General features: G+C 40.9%; 1 protein-coding gene across 3 annotated transcripts in view; it reads left to right on the top strand.

Moving 5' to 3' along the window:
* Positions 1-1,170: 1,170 nt before the first annotated feature.
* Positions 1,171-17,528, top strand: part of LOC111966947 (calmodulin-binding transcription activator 1-like) — a 73,071-nt gene continuing 56,713 nt past the window's right edge. For 2 of the 3 annotated variants that reach the window (XM_070444554.1, XM_070444555.1), the window contains exons 1-2: positions 1,185-1,256; positions 8,525-8,626. In XM_070444554.1, the coding sequence (XP_070300655.1) occupies positions 1,232-1,256; positions 8,525-8,626 (127 nt within the window). In that variant the 5' untranslated portion in view covers positions 1,185-1,231. Of the gene's footprint in view, positions 1,257-8,524; positions 8,627-17,528 lie in introns of all 3 variants that reach the window. The other variant, XR_011480189.1, reaches the window with a different exon arrangement.

The following is a 17,528-nucleotide window of genomic DNA, read 5'->3' on the forward strand; positions in this document are numbered from 1 at the left end:
GCTGTTGTTGCCACCTTGTGGACTGGATGTCTTTATCAAGCGCGCCTATAAACATTTTTGACAGCGTCCAAAACCAGCGCACCAGAAATATTAGAAATAACTTTTAGTCGCGCAAATTAGGCTATATAAATCAATTTGATCCATAATGTGCCTCAAACGGGTGTTTTAGAACATGCCATAGAGTTCAATAACAAAATAGTGCTTAGTCCTAAGGGAAGATGTTCAGTTAAAAATCGCAACAAAAAATACATTTGGCAACTGTTTGGCAACTGCTTAATAAATAATTGGGTAGGCTTAATGGGCGCAATGCATCTCTCTCAGCTTGCTTTACAGGTCAGATTTGTGAAAACRCACACTTTGAGTCTGCCTGTCCTTGTTACAACGTTACACAGTTGTTAAATGACTCATCCAATTACATAATTACGTGGGATAATACACTTGATTACGGCTAAATTAAATATTTGGGTAAAGAAAAATATATACCATATTCAGTGCATTGTGCACATTATGCTTTTTCATTCCTTTTTATATATTTTTCGGAATAAAGATTCAATGCCTGTCTTGTACTTCTGAATAGTGACTTAAGGACTTAGATTTTTTTCTCAGTGGTATTTGCTCCGTTTGCGATACTGCTCTGTTGACATCATCTGCCTTCTTGCTGAATGGAGCTGTCTTTTCAGCACCTCTCCGTCTGGGCCTGTCTCTAGCAGAGCCACATAGTACATGTACATGTCTATCATTTAGCCTATATAAAACACTTACACATGTATCTATATGCTTTTATTGTGTTGCATAAGCTAAATGGTTGACTTTATGACATTATTGTATTTAGCCAAATCTTAGCAATATACATTTACATCTGACTTCATGCTCAATTCCAAATATTGTTTCAACATAACAGTTCACCACACCAGATTTTGTTTCGAGTAGACTAAACACTAATTGTTAGTCCATTCCAAAACCGATTGGCAGATATCCTTTCGAGGTGTAGTTAAATAATACCTTTTGGCCAATGACGTGTTCTGGTAATTGCATTGGATGGTTATTTTTCTTGATGTCACTAGCCATTCCAGAGTTTCATTGTCAGTCATTGCCTCACAACCAATGGTAAGTTTGCATTGGCTGGACTCGCTGCTGCTCCTCGAGTCCCTCCTCGTGCTGTCCTCGCCGCGTGCACGCGCGTGGTACCCACGGTCGTGAGGAGGAGGAGGATGTTGCGCGCGAAGGGGAAATGGCTGCCGAAAACAAGCCGGAAGGTAAGAGCGATATAATGGGATTAATTTACCAGTATGACAACTATGTGATATACAAGATTATAAAGTCAGACAATGGTGACATACATGATAAGAGACGGGGAGTTTTTAAAAGAATCGCACTCTTATATTTCTTCCGAAATATATTTCTTCCGAAATACTAGGCAGCTAAACGTGGATACAACATTACCTAGCCAGCTAATATCTGCTAGCTTTCTACCCAGATATACCCGTCTACACATGATAAAAACAACGAGACAAAATAGCCAGCATGATCAAAGAACCGAATTGAAGAATCCTATTTTATTCCAGATTCAGTTCAGTGAAGCAGCAAGCTAAGTAGTTTACAACCAAGCTAAGTTAATGACAACATGTCATTGCCATCGACCAACTTCTCTTCCATTTATCCAGTTTTGAAAATGTTGTTTTTATTACAWAAATGCAAGCAAGCTATTACATAGGCTATTTGACATTGCACAGCTCTAAGTTAACATCCTATGTATCAAACGTTGGATTGTAGTTTAGTTTCTTTCAAATGCATTTCAGCCATCCAGTGACCATGTCTGGTTACAAAAATGCTTGCTTGCAAGTCCTGGACAATTTTTTTAATTTACTCGACCAGTCCACCCGTTTGTTGGTTGAGGCTCCTGTACTACTCTAATTTCAAGTGGGATTTTGACTGGTTTCGATATTACAGAGACCATCATCTTATATTATTGTTCAGTTAAAAGTGGTATTTTATAATAATTTCGATGTTTGATATAGCAATCAAATATATTTTAAAGCTAGGATGTTGTGCCATACACAGCTTTGGAATTGAATGCCACCAGATGTGTTTTTTTTAAGGAACAGTAAGATTCTAAAGAGCGTTTTTCTTATCTCTTAGCCAGAAAGTGTAGTTTATCTTTCTTTTTAAGGCATGATCTTAAAATGAATTTTTGATGTTCTAGTCTATTGAATATTTAAAGCTCATTTGGGTTGAAATGTGCTTCTGGTCAGGATCCATATATTGATTTGAATATGTCATTTGAGTTAGAGGGTAATACTCCTGAGTATTTGGTTACAAGTCGAAATTATAGAGTCGAAACTGCAGATGACAAGTACATAGCACATTGTCGCTTTAAAGATCAGCACCTTAGCATGAGACAGGAATGCATGCACTACAATTGACACTGTTCATGGTTGTTTTTTGAAGTGAGAGTATGACTAAACTATATTAACCTGTATTAACTATATATCTTTTTTCAAGCAATGTTTGTGATTAGTAGCCTAATTCTAGTAGAACTATTTGAAGAGTTTCATTCCAAAACGCTACATATCCATTTTTAGAAATGTTGGTAAATTAGTATTTATTGTTTAAAGAAGTTATGAAAGAGATTGATGTGTTTTTTCACCATCTAATGATGGCATGGTGTTGTTCAATGACAGACATGTATTTGGTTTAAATCTATCACTTGATGGTTTCATTTCAGAGAGACAAATAATCATGTTTTACTGCAAAACGCTATATATCTATCTCCKTTTACTCTCAGAGAAATGACTAGTAGTGATACGTTTTGTGACGTCAAATGTGACAAGTAACTACATCTTTAATTAAGAACTGTACAAATTATACATTTGTGACATCAATATATACGGTGCCTTCGAAAAGTATTCAGACCATTTGACTTTTTCCACATTTTGTTACGTTACAGACTTATTCTGAAATGTATTAAATAAAACAATTTCCTCAGAAATCTACACACAACACCCCATAATGACYAAGCAAAAACATGTTGTTAGAAATGTTTGCAAATGTATTTAAAATAAAAATACAGAAATACCTTATATACATAAGTATTCAGACCCTTTGCTATGTGACTCAAAGTTGAGCTCTGTTGCATCCTGTTTCCATTGATCATCTTTGAAATGTTTCTACAACTTGATTGCAGTCCACCTGTGGTAAATTCAATTGWTTGGACATGATTTGGAAAGGCATACCCCTGTCTATATAAGGTCCCACAGTTGACAGTGCATGTCAGATGGTCACTCTGACAGAGCTCTAGTTCCTCTGTGGAGAGGGGAGAACCTTCCAGAATGACAACCATCTCTGCAGCACTCCACCAATCAGGCCTTTATGGTAGAGTGGCCAGATGGTAAACGGCACATGACAGCCCGCTTGGAGTTTGACAAAAGACACCTAAAGGACTCTCAGACCATGAGAAACAAGATTTTCTGGTCTGATTAAACCAAGATTGAACTCTTTGGCCTGAATGCCAAGCGTCAAGTCTGGAGGAAACCTGGCACCATCCCTACGATGAAGCATGGTGGTGGCAGCATCATGCTGTGGGGATATTTTTCAGCGAAAGGGACTGGGAGACTACTCAGGACCGAGGGAAAGATGAACGTAGCAAAGTACAGAGAGATCCTTGATGAAAACCACTCAGGACCTCACACTGGGGCGAAGGTTGACCTTCCAACAGGACAACGACCCTAAGCACACAGCCAAGACAATGATGGAGTGGCTTCGGGACAAGTCTCTGAATGTCCTTGAGTGGCCCAGCCAGAGCCTGGACTTGAACCCGATTGAACATCTCTGGAGAGACCTGAAAATAGCTGTGCAGCAACGCTCCCCATCCATCCTGACAGAGCTTGAGAGCATCTGCAGAGAAGAATTGGAGAAACTCCCCAAATACAGGTGTGCCAAGCTTGTAGAGTCATACCCAAAAAGACTCGAGGCTGTAATCTCTGCCAAAGGTGCTTCAACAAAGTACTGAGTAAAGGGTCTGAATACTTACGTAAATGTGCTATTTTTATTTTTTATAAATTTGCAAACATTTATAAAAACCTGTTTTTGCTTTGTCATTATGGGGTATTGTGTGTTGATTGATGAGGGGAAAAAACAATTTAATACATTTTAGAATAAGGCTGTAACGTAACAAAATGTGGAAAAAGTCAAGGGGTCTGAATACTTTCCGAAGGTACTGTGTATATATATATATAACACAAATGTTTAAAAAATGAATCAATATGGTAATATGAGATATTTTGACATTTTAGTCATTTAGCAGATGCCCTTATCCAGAGCAACTTACAGTTAGTACAACCACAAATCACAGCCAAATATACATTCCAGCGAAACAATGGATATATAGCATTTTGCAACATAACCCGTTTTAATATACATCTAACAAAAATTTGAGACATAATTTTTTTACACACAAATGAAGGTACCCATAAGCAATCATTTCTGATGAAAAAACATAAATGTGAAAAATATGTGGATGTAGCATTTTGGAATGAAACTCTTCATTTGTAGGCTGCTGTATCACTAATAACATGTGAAAATACAATCTAATGGACAGCCTATTTAGTCATATACAGTATAGACTTACAGTACACGCATTTGAACTTCTGAATTTGCACAGTTTTCATTAATATTAGTTGTTGTTCTGCGTCGATTTCTTACCATGCAATCAAGCTTGCTTGCGTTTAGTCTATGATGCTCTTCAAATTGTTTACAATACATGGAGTTGTATTGTTCATGTGTAACCAGTGGGTGGCGACAAAGAGCGATCTCATATTTTCAAATGGTTGTCAATCACTGGAATACATAGATAGAGTGCCTAAAACAGACGTACAATAATTCGACGTCCCATATGGACACACCACTGCAGAGGTAACTGTTGACGTCAAGAACATGAGGGGAGGGTTTTAAGTCAGGCTGGTCTTTGTAGCATTATTAGCGAAGAAAAGAGTTGATGTCCTTTACTTCCTATTTGTGTGTGTAGTATGAGTGTCACAGCTTGAGCCTCTTCCAACGTAAAAATAACATATTTGAAACACATTTATGATCTAGGTTATACAATAAACATAACGCTGGTGGTGAATGTGTTCCCAGACTCTAGTGACCACAGTAACAAAGATCAGAGAGCCGAGCCTGTGATCTGATAGTGTCAACTTCTCAACAAAGCTCCACAGGGGGGTGGTATGGAGCTGTGGAAAGGATGACCATGCCAGGACATAGTTTACGTTGATAGTTTAGTAGTAGGTCTAATGTATATGACGGAATTAAAAAGGGAGAACACATTTCTCCGTAATAGTAAGGGCTTACTACTTCACAGTGGCATTTAGACCTAATGCATTACYTTCACACACACAAGATGAATGTAACGTACAGACGGCTACCTKTGTTCATTTCTTTGCCACTCCATCACCAGGAGCTTTATCTGAAACCCTGACTTGAAACTCCCATTGCTGAGCAGGTTGAGGTATTTTCGGTGTTCCTGTGAGGTTGGTCAGTGGAGGAGGAGGAGGGGGAGGCTGGAGGAGGAGAGAGAGAGTGCTTCATACCTCTACATAAACACAATGTCCTCTCAGGCAATCTGGAGCCTGGGAGGTTTTACATAGAATACTAGGGCACTCTTTATTTCTCCATCCAACATTCATTTAATATCAGTTATCCAATGATGTTACTCGGAAAGGGAGAATATGGAATATAGTAGATTAGGCTAGGCCAAGATAGGCTACTTCAAAAAAAGATCCTATTATTTCAGCAGTGCTGCTACTGGACTACACTCTCCTCTCGAGCCATAGGAAGTACAAGCCAGCCTCTCCCTTAACCTTTTGTCCTTGAAGCACCTGGACTATGGCGGGGGGATGGGGCTATAGGCTATAGTTGTGATGTTTGGCAGGTCTCCTGAAGGCACACATCCTGTGCTATTCCCAGGGGGACATGAGCCAGTCTCTCTCAGTGGTCTTCTGTGTACAGAGTAACACCATGACTTAGGATCCTTCTTACCCATCTAACAGATTGCTAGACCCTGGAGAATAGAGCTTTCCCTAACTCTCCCCAAWGAACAGTGGGTCTTGGACTACTTGTCACGGAGGGCACATGTGTCTTTTGAATGAAGATAATTTCAGTCAAGCGACAAATCTTACCTCCTCATATTAGTCTTTAGAGGAAACTTCTGATACGTTTGAATCCTTCAGGACTTGACAGTGATAGCCATGTAGATGTAATGGGACATAGGCCAGGCCAGATACATTTCTTCTCCTATACATGCAAAACTTAGGCTACCCTCCATGATCTGTAGACAGAATGCCATTTCTCTATTTCTCTCCTCTGTAGCCAATATCTCTAAAATAGTTATTAGTGCAATTGAACGTGGTTATAACATGTTCACACTGAAAGGTGAACATATCCTTGTATGTCAAAACCTGAACGCAGTCAATACATGTGAAACAGTACTATAGCCCTGTGAGTAAAAGACAAGAGAATACCCTTTAAAAACATCAATGCTTTACAAAACAAATGTAGTGTAGGCCTATTTATAATTGATGTCTGAGTTAGAAAGTTCACAGGCTGCAACAATAGAATAAAGCATCAGGAAATCCCACAGTCATTAACTTCAGTCAGTGCTGGCTGTAACCTAGTGTTTACATCGTCAAACAAGTGACCTTCTCCTCCTGATTTCAGACAGACCAGTGTGGAATCAACCTAGAATCAGGCTGGAGATTTTCCCTTTTCCTGCCTCTTAATTGAATTAGTGAGGCGTGGATGGAATAGTAGTCTGCTCCTTCCGTGCTACAGACTCTGGCTGACTGTCTGCTGAGACCTGGTATCATTCCTGTCTGTCTCTAACAAGCCTTTACAAGCTGCCTCACAAGGCCCTCTCTGATTGATCACATTGATTCATCCAGCTTACTACTGATATGATCTGGACCAATATCGACCTGAATCAAACCCAGCCTACAATGAGCCTGATTGCTGGCCTCTTCACTTGCCATTCATTAGGGAGCATTCCCAGAATATAAAACATTTAACTGTTTGTTCTCACCAAGAGATGCATCGTTCAGCAACATAGAAAAACAAATCCTAAATAGAATAGATAAACAAGCATGTATACCTAAGCCTACGAGCAAGCTGAATGTCTGGCACTGCAGAAGAACCAATCAATTAGGCTGGATTTTCTGATACGCTTCTTTTGTTCTCAACTGCTAATTTAGATCTCTGGTTTATTCTACATATTTGCCTTTTAAACCATGATACAATTATTTATTTTTTGTTTGATGTTTTAAATAAGATGTCTGTATTGAATGCTAGGCTGTGGCCTGTCAGAACAGTTTGAAAAGAGGATCTCTAAGATCAATGAGATGTAAAATAAAGTATGCCAGAATCCGTGACAGTAGAAGTGTCAGCCTTGAACTCTCAACAGAACAGTGAACTAGGCATACTCACGGAACAGTTACTGAGAATCTGTATACTTCCCCCACTTATAATGTTTTTTTGTTCTAACTGTCTGAAAGCTTCAACTGTGCACCATATATCAATACAATCCCTTCACTTGTCAGTAGAGATGCCTCATAATGGAAGTATTATGGGGTGTATAAACTTTCTTATTGGAGCTTAGGTTCACCAGTTGCTCTTTGTCAATAGCTTGAATAGGCTATAGGCTACTGTATATCTGTGGATGACTATTTTGCATTATACTTCAGCAGCGATGCCCTAGCACCTGTCCTTTTTGCGTTTTTTGGGGGGAGGGTAAAAATATGTCATGTAACTGTTGATTCACCAGCCAAGGGTCTAGGTTAAGCCAAGGTCAGGGTTAAGCCAAGGGTCTAGGTTAAGCCAAGGGTCTAGGTTAAGCCAAGGGTCTAGGTTATTCCAAAGGGTCTAGGTTAAGCCAAGTCTAGGTTAAGCCAAGGGCGTCAGGGTTAAGCCAAGGGTCTAGGTTAAAGCCAAGGCGTCTAGGTTAAGCCACAGGGTCTTAGGTTAAGCCAAGTCGGTTCAGGTTAAGCCACAGGGTCTAGGTTAAGCAAGGGTCTAGGTTAAGCCACGAGGTCTAGGTTAAGCCATCGGTCTAGGTTTAAGCCACGGTGGTCTAGGTTAAGCCATCGGTCTAGGTTAAGCCACGAGTCTAGGTTAAGCCATCGGTCTAGGTTAAGCCACGGGTCTAGGTAAGCCATCGGTCTAGGTTAAGCCACGGGTCTAGGTAAGCCATCGGTCAGGTTAAGCCAAGGTCAGGTTAGGAATAGCAATAGAACTCAGCTAGCCAGCCTCTGTGTGGTGTTTCACACCTCTGTCTGTTGACAAGCTCATGCCTCATTCCTTTATTGTGGGATTTGTTTCTAATGTGTTGTTTGCACTTAACCATCCTTACTGTCCAGCGTCTGTCTGTCAATGTGTTTTCATGAGGGGAAACAGGGCTGTACGGGGCTATGTGAAGCAGCTGAGAGCTCGCCCTACTTCTTTTCCTCGATTTTCTCTACTCTCTTTTTGCCTCCTGAAGGACTGAAGAAAATTCGTAATCCGGATCGAATGTACAGATCAGCTGTGTGTTATGCCGGCCATGCTCCTCCTAAGAYTATCAGTGATGACACAGAGATGAACAGTAAGAGAGTGTTATTAATACTGCATCCCCCCGTGGCACTGTGCTCTTCTCCAAGAGCCCACTATAGTTGGTCAATCTATTATTCATTCATTGAGTCATTTATTTACCTCTTGATTTTCACCCCCCCCCCCCTTCCTCTCCTCTCCACTTCCTCCTTTCCTCCTCTGGGTGTTCCTCCTGGACCAGAGAGGAGCTCGCTGCTCTGTTGATGGAAGTGTCTGCTGTCAACAGTAGAAGTGTTGTCGTTAACTAAGAGTGATTGATTCAGGTTGAGATCAGGAGCAGGAGAGAGAAGGAAGTCTGCTAGGACACCTACTGTATGTTTCTGAGTGTAAAACTCTCCTATCCATTCATCTGAATGAGGATTCCTCCATTCATCTGAGTGACGAATGCACTGGGATAAGATTAGGTCTGAGAATGAGAAATGCACAGGGAGAAGGCTGCTCTGCTCTGTGTTTTTATTGCCCTGATAAGTTGTATCATTTCTGTTTTAACATTTAGCCTAATCAAGAGGAGGCTTCTTTGAATTCACAACATTCCGTTACTGAAAGATTGCCATGCACGCTTTAGCACCATACAGCAGTTTGTGTCTCTGTGAAAGTGACTACTTTCTTCATGCTTAATGAACACTGCAGCTTCCTCTACAGTTCCTCCACTGCCAAAGGCTCTGTTGATCTAGGTAATTAAGTGTGTTCATGTTTGGAGTAATGTTTTGAAAAGAGAGTCTTCATCGTTACGCTGATGTCCTTAATATTGCTTTAGCTGCTTTAAAGCTCAGTGTTTTGACTCAACACACATTGAGATGTAGATTTAAAGGAAGCAGAAGAGTTGGATTGTGTTGTAGTCTGTGATTCTTAATGATTGTGATTCGGGTCATTGTTGATTGACTAACACATCACCCCTCTTGTGTAGCCTGGCGGTTAAGAGTGCTGGGCCAGTAACTGAAAGGTTGCTGGTTTGACTCCCTGAGCCGTCTAGGGGAAAAACCTGTTGATGTGCACTTGAGCAAGGCACTTAACCCTAATTGTTCCTGTGAGTCGCTCAGGATAAGAGTGTCTGCTAAATGACTCAAATGTAAAAACAATCTGACTAGTCGGTCTTCTTGTGTGTTTTCTCTAGTTTAGCTCTCCCTTCATGCTGGTGCTTTTTATTATGGCATCCTATTCCCATGTTAGACGGCCTAGTTAATGTGCTCTCTCTGCCTGGCTGGCTGGCTGCCTGCCTGGCTGGCTGGAGGTTTCTGTACCACCAGGACACTGTAACGCTTCTATAAGCAGCCCAAGCCCAGAGCCCAGGCCCAGAGCCCAGGCCCAGAGCCCAGGCCCAGGCCCAGGCAGGTAAACCAGTGATCTGAGTAATTGTGGGAGTAGGTCTGATAAGGATAAAGGGCGGTAGCGTGGCTGCGTCCTTCACTGGCTGACTGTGTGTGTACCGTGTGTACGCACCACAAGCCCTTACCTCTGCTCTCCTTGAGATGGGATGTTCATGGATGTGTGAGCATGGTGAGGGTTGGAGCACACAAAGTTTGAAAAGCAACCTTTTCAGTTTGTTGCAGGCAGTTAACCGTCCGAGTGCACGTTTGTTGAACTTCCCATTGAATATTTTTTGCAGCTCTTTGACCTAGCCCAGCTTAGCCTCCACACTTATGAATCTATACATTAAGCAACACCGTAGTACTCAAGTCTTACTAGAGTGAGTAGCCAGGTTGCTTATTTTCTACTCTAAGTAGACTAACACTGTTATATAAATAATATAGACTAATTACGATAATTGGTTGCCCAAAAAGCTCCCCCTCTTTCCCCCCATCAAGAGTCACCAGACCGTACGAAAGTTGCCCTTATTATTACTGCCAGGGAAACGTGACGCAGCTACTTTAATTTGCTTTCTGTAGTAGTAAACCCCAGGCTCAAGTTTCCCCCCTAGCAGTGGCCTAATCAAGCATTGTGTTGACTTTTCAGAAGTGTGGGGAATACTTTGCCTCTCTGATCATTAATATTTGAAAAGATTGTGCTAATCAAGTAGAGGTCCAGTGCAATCAAAGCCTTGTTAAGCCAGATGCAAAAATCAGTGAGATGTTAAATATTTTTTGAGTTTGGGTAGAGGTCTGGATATTGGCATCATATTATAAAGTTGAACTGAGTGAAGAAGAGGTCCATTTAGCAATATAACATCATGTTTTTTATAGGCTACTTCCTGTGAATAGTCTAGTTATGACCCATGCAGCATGGCAGTCAAGATGGACATTTAAAATGACCTTTTTGATGCCAATCATATGCTGAGTGTCATGATTAGCTCATTCTGGAGGTGGAACTCAAGTGCGTTATTTGTCATCAGAAATTGTTTGTTTAATGGCAACAACACATAACACAGGTTAACCCCTTCTACCTTCCCCTCCCCTCCTCCCTCCTCCCATATGTCTCACAACAGCTCACCCAGATTGATTGCTTTTGATTGACAGCATGTTAGTAACCGGCCACCGCATCTTGGCTGACAAATGCCTTCTTGCTCCGGTTTTGATTCAATCACAGTGTTTTTATTTCTATCCTAATAAGTGTTTTTAGTGTGGCGCCAGCTGCTGAGGAGGGGACAGTGTTTGTGGACGGACAGACAGTGGGCCTTTAGTGCACCTTGAGGATTAGGGGTGTTTTGCTCCACATGATTGAAGTTCTTGAGGGATGTGTCTCTGTCTGCGCAGAGATGGTAGTCTGGGTTAGAAAAGTGTTGAGTCCACTTTGTCACGCTATTCACTGATGTGATCCCTCTGTCTGGTTCTGTAATTCATATGGATCGGTTAACAATGACCCTGTAAATATACCAGACACTCTAATTGTATAGCCAACTATTCTGTTGGTTGTGTGTGTGATGTCTTTACTGTGTCATTTGTTTCAGATGCTTGAATGGGCCCTGATGTAGTACTGAGTGCAGAATAATGCATGGTAGAATTGCATGTTATAGAACAATTGTTGCATGGCTGTGTGCTTGATTTCCTTTCGTGCATGGCTGCTTAATGCCTTAAATATTGTCATTTACTGTTGTTTAACATTTTCTTTGTTTCTCTGATTGGAGTTATTTTTCTGTTATAAATATGTAGAGGACTGTGTATACATGTTTGTGGTAAAGTGTTGTTCACCTGTCACTAAAGACAGAGGCTTCCTAGACTAGGCCAACATTGCAAAGTGAATACTGGCCTGTTGCGGAGTGTTTTGCATTTCAGTCTAGTTCTTTAGAAATAAGGCCTAAAAGTGTTGAACCTATGTAGATCTTCATGAGTGTTTTACTACATAGTCTAGACACTATGCGCAGCCAACAATGGTTTGCTGAATTAGCCAAGGTACCGTAACACTAGCTCACTATTTCCTAACAATATGAGCAGCACTGGGCACAGATGAAAAGGAAAAAGTGTCAGTCACGGAACGCACTGAGACAGAGACGGAGGAGAGAGGGGTTTGCATTGAGGGCCAGGGTATTGATTAAAGATTTGTTTTTGTCAGCCTTTCCAGACTTATGACCCACGCTCTGGTCTCCAGGGTGGAGACGGAGCAAGCTAGCATGACAGATACCCTTCAATTCCCCTACTGTTTGCTGCTTCACAGGCAGGATCAGTGATAATCCAAAGATCAGCACAGAGAAATATATTTTTGGGGTCCGTTTGACTGAGGGTGTTGTAACTGATGAACAGACATGCTTTGCCCTCTCCAGTCCCTACTACCAAGGAATAGAAATAGCCTACAGTGTTGGTCAGTGGTACTCATCAAAAACAGGCCTTGTAGCAGGCAGTAAACGTGGTTTTAAAGGCCTCTTCCTAGTGATGGGGAGAAAATAGATACAGTTGCATATCGCAATATTATTTTGGGCCCATATTGTATTGATATTGTACTTGTAAGGCCTAAAAATTATAATATTTTTAGCTATTGAACAGCATTGGCTAGCGCTAGTTGGCTGTACCTGCACCAAAACTCTCTTTTTTTTCATCCTATGGCTTGTTCTCCATCTTCTTTTTAAATAGTGAGCCAACATATTTTCAGCATATTTATTTCCCTGATGCTTTCTCATGGCTCTCTCTAGTCTCTCTGCAGCCGACATATAGTGAGCAATATGTTTGGAACATCAAATCGCAGCAAAATCGCAATATCGAATTGCAATACATATAAAGTCGTGAGAATCGTAATACATATTGTATCGTGAGGTCCCTGGCAATTCCCAGCCCTACCTCTTCCTGGCCTAAGCAGCTGATGAGATGGGTGGTAGGCATTTTCTCTTGGACAACTCCCTATAGAAACTTTCTCCCTTCCTTGGTCAACACCAGGGCAGTAATTGGCTGCCCCCCCAGCCCAGCCAAGCCTTGCTCAGCCCAACTCAGCACCTTCTGATTAACACGCTCTTGTTTCAGCATGTGTTGCACTTTAATGTTGTACAACCAATTGTTTGTTGTTCTTTCTTCAGCCAGAAGGGATAGGTAATAATAATCACACCGGCATAACATCTGACGAACATTGATCTGATTTGCAAAACAGGACCATTGTTTCTCATAATGATGCAGTTATGAAAGGTGGTGAAATCAAAAATGTTCCATATTTTTACCCGATGGGTGTCTATTGAGGGCTACCCTATTTATGTAATTTTGCACACAATTAACTCAGTAGGCTTATTTGTTGGTACATGAGCATTCCTTAATCTGAGAGTATTAGCGACTAAAATCCTCAGTCATTACAGACTGGCAGGTATGTTGAAAGATAAGCGCCTTACTCATAATTTTGGCTTAGAAAGTCATCTGAGGGTCATCTTAGATCTTAGACACTTAGTTATATTTTCAGTTGTTGTTCCAACTTGTGAGTTCTGTTCGTTGTAAACTATGCATTCTGATAGATCTTACATCATAGCCTTGAAAATGTGTTGCCCATGTTGGCTATGAGGGACTTGATTAGGCCTATAGAAGTGATTAGGCCTATAGAAGTGATTAGGCCTATAGAAGTGATTAGGCCTATAGAAGTGATTAGGCCTATAGAAGTGATTNCCTATAGAAGTGATTAGGCCTATAGAAGTGATTAGGCCTATAGAAGTGATTAGGCCTATAGAAGTGATTAGGCCTATAGAAGTGATTAGGCCTATGGAAGTGATTAGGCCTATAGAAGTGATTAGGCCTATAGAAGTGATTAGGCCTATAGAAGTGATTAGGCCTATAGAAGTGCTGCCTACCCAATGGTGCTGCATTTTTTATTTGATTTGATATATTAGGATCCCCATTAGCCGATGCCAATGGCGACAGCTAGTCTTACTGGGGTCCAACACAGAACGAAAAATACATTACAGACTTTACAATTTACGTACATTAAAGACAAAAGACTTTACAATTAGTGTGTGTGTGCATCTATCAGTTACACATCATTGAACCTTTATTTAACTAAGCAACTCATTTAAGAACAAATTCTTATTTTACAATGACAGCCTACCCCAGACTAACCCTCCCCTAACCCAGACGACGCTGGGCTAATTGTGCACCGCCCTATGAGACTCCTGATCATGGCCGGTTGTGATACAGCCCAGGATCGAACCAGGGTCAGTAGTGACACCTCTAGCACTGAGATATAGTGCCTTAGACCGCTGGGCCACTCGGGAGCCTACATACACACAACAAGTAGGTCACATGGGGAAGAGGCGTTGTGTCGTGAGGTGTTGCTTTATTTGTTTTTTGAAACCAGGTTTGCGGTTCACTTGTGCTATATAAGATGGAAGGGAGTTCCATACACTCATGGCTCTGTATAATACTGTACGTTTCCTTGAATTTGTTCTGGACCTGGGGACTGTGAAAATACCCCTGGTGGTATGTATGGTGGGGTAAGTGTGTGACGCAGTCAGTCTCTCCTCAACTCTCAGCCAAGAGAGACTGGCATGCATAGTATAAATATTATCCCTCTAATTACAAAGAATAGCTAAATGTACCGCTATGTTCCCGAGCAGCTGCAGCTTAATTAGGGCTTTCTTTGCAGCAATTGACCATATGACTGGACAATAATCCAAATAAAATCAAACTAGAGCCTGCAGGACTTGCTTTGTGGAGAGTGGTATCAAAAAAGCAGAGCATCTCTTTATTACAGACAGACCTCTCCCCATCTTTACAACCATTGAATCTATATATTTTGACCATGACAGTTTACAATCTAAGGTAACACCAGGTGATTTAGTCTCCTCAACTTGTTCCTCAACAGCCACACCATGCACTACCAGATTCAGCTGAGGTCTAGAACTGAGGGAATAATTTGTACCAAATACAAAGCTCTTAGTTTTAGAGATGTTTAGGACCAGTTTATTACTGGCCACCCATTCCAAAACAGACTGCAACTCTTTGTTAAGGGTTTCAGTGACTTCATTAGCTGTGGTTGCTGATGTGTATGTGGTTGATTCTTCAGCATACATGCCATGGACACACATGCTTTGTTTAAGGCCAGTGGCAGGTCATTGGTAAAAATAGAAAAGAGTAGAGGGCCTAGAGAACTGCCTTTTAGACTGTGCCTTTAAGAGATTATTATGTATTACCAGCACATTGATCACATTTAGTCATTTAGCAGACACTCTTATCCAGAGTGACTTACAGTTAGTGCATTCATCTTAAGATAGCTAGGTGAGACAACCACATATCCCAGTCGTAGTAAGTACGCTTTTCCTCTCCTAAAGAAGTTATCAGCTAAGTCAGTGCCAGTAGGAAAAGCCAGGTGCGTGTTTTCTTTTTTTAAGGGGAGGAGGGTATAACACTGAGATGTCTTATTTAAGATAGTCTTTGAAAGTGATAGTTCAAACAGAGTTTTGCACACTAATAAAAGGTTTGTCAACTGTGCTGGTGAAATGAAGGGGAATCAACGTGTTGTAGATGTGATGGAGAGCCTGCTTCCACATGGGAATAGGTTGGATGCCAGACACGCAAAACAATCCTTTAGCGTGCAGGCTGTTATATCTAAATGCAAAGCCTTCATTTAGCTAGTCTGATTAATTTAATTAGAAGCACAGAAATCCCAGATTTCCCAGGATGTCCCTTTTCAGTGTTCAAATGGAGAGGAAGACCATGTCTATTGAGTATTTCATTATAACTGAATCTGATGAACATTTAGGCCTATATGATAAAAACTTAATTCCAGTGTTAGATTCCATTTATCCTTACAGTAGAGGAGACATTTAAAATGACAAGTTTTATAAAGTGGTAAGGCCTGTAAGACGGTTTTAAAAACAGTCACATCGTTTCAATTATTAATTGGGGGAAAAACAGTGCGTTATCGTGTATCGTATAGATATTACTGTTTACCCAGTTAGAGCCACCCTATTTTATTCATTTTATGATTTGATTTTCCTTTTCTGTATAAACATTCACAAATACAATTTGTCTCTGCTAACCTGTGTTTCAGCTGTAGATTAATCAGTGACTTTCAGAGTTTTGTCAAAGATTTGTGTTGTGTGTCTGGCATCCAACCTATTCCCATGTGGAAGCAGTATGAGGCTCTCTATCACATCTACATTATGTTGATTCCCTTCGTCTCACTGGCACAGTTGACAAACCTTTTATTTGTGTGCAAAACTCTGAACTATCACTTTCAAAGGAGCCCCTTCTCCTCCACCATAGCTGTAGAAAAGCCTGCTGGAGAAACTCTGAGGATCGCTGGAATAATGTGAACAAATTGACGATGTGGGCCTAATAAACGGGAGAAAAGATGCTTCAGTTTAGCATTTGAAACAAGTTCTGCGGTTTGTTGTCTGTTCTCCAAAGAGAGATACAGCCTATAGCCTAATAACAGAAGGTGAAAGTAAGAACGTGTTAGGTGGAGAACACCTTCCTAAGGTGCTTAAGTTAAGAGGTAGTCATATGAACTCTGACTGAACAAATCTGGTATACAGGGCTTAGACAGACAACCATTTAAAATCTGAAACGTAGATCCAATGTCTTAAACATTTTGCTCTTGAACTATAAGACCACTTGTAATTGGGAAATTGAAGGTGAATAAAGTTCCTATTCAGTTTAGAGCTGGGGTTCTCAAACATTTTTGGCCCACGACCCCATTTTGATATCTGAAAATTCTCGCGACTTCAACCATGTGAAAAAAATGATGTAATTAACAACCAATGTTAACTTTTTTACTTGGGGCTCTGGCAGTCAATTGACAAACAGTATTTCTGATAGTCTTCTCAACTCATCATCACATACTTTTAATGTGGGGCTATGACAGTCAATTGGAAATTAGTCTAACATAATGTATCTTATCTCACCACCACTAATGAGATGGGTGTGCTTGATGCATGTCGAGTCGGAGCTTCTCAAAGTCAGGGGGCGTGGCCGACAGCGCGCACCTCTTCTCTGCTGTCACATCCAACCTGGATAGATGTTTAGTTTTAATGCAGATGAGAGCACTGAATCCAGCTTCAAACAGATATGAGCTGGTGAAGGTTACCAGGAGTTTCATGGTGCTTTCAAGACAACAGGAAACTGAAAAATACGAGGTCAAATCATGACGTCAGTGATCTTCAGGTCGGATGACCCTTTCAAAGCCATTTTTCCCAGTCGGAGCTCGTTTTTTTCTTCCAGGCGTCGGAGGTGAGCAGTCATCACTCATGTGTGATACTTACTGATGCTGTTTTCTGTTAGAAACATGCACAGCCTAGTGAAGGGGGCATGATTCGCTTTTGAAAGACTCTCTCCAGTAAGAATTCTTTCCACTGAATACACTGATTTGGTCACGCATCTGTAGAATGTTTTTGTATTTCCCCTGCATGCTTGCGTTCAGTTCATTCAGTTTCCCAAATATGTCTGTTACATAGGTAAGGAGACACATTTTATTTTCATTACACAGAAAGTCAACCAAGTCTGTTTTTTTTTACATCCATTTTGAATGACAACAGTGTGTCATTGTGACAATTTGTA

This window comes from Salvelinus sp. IW2-2015, linkage group LG7 (genome assembly GCF_002910315.2).
Source record: "Salvelinus sp. IW2-2015 linkage group LG7, ASM291031v2, whole genome shotgun sequence".
Lineage (NCBI taxonomy): Eukaryota > Metazoa > Chordata > Actinopteri > Salmoniformes > Salmonidae > Salvelinus > Salvelinus sp. IW2-2015.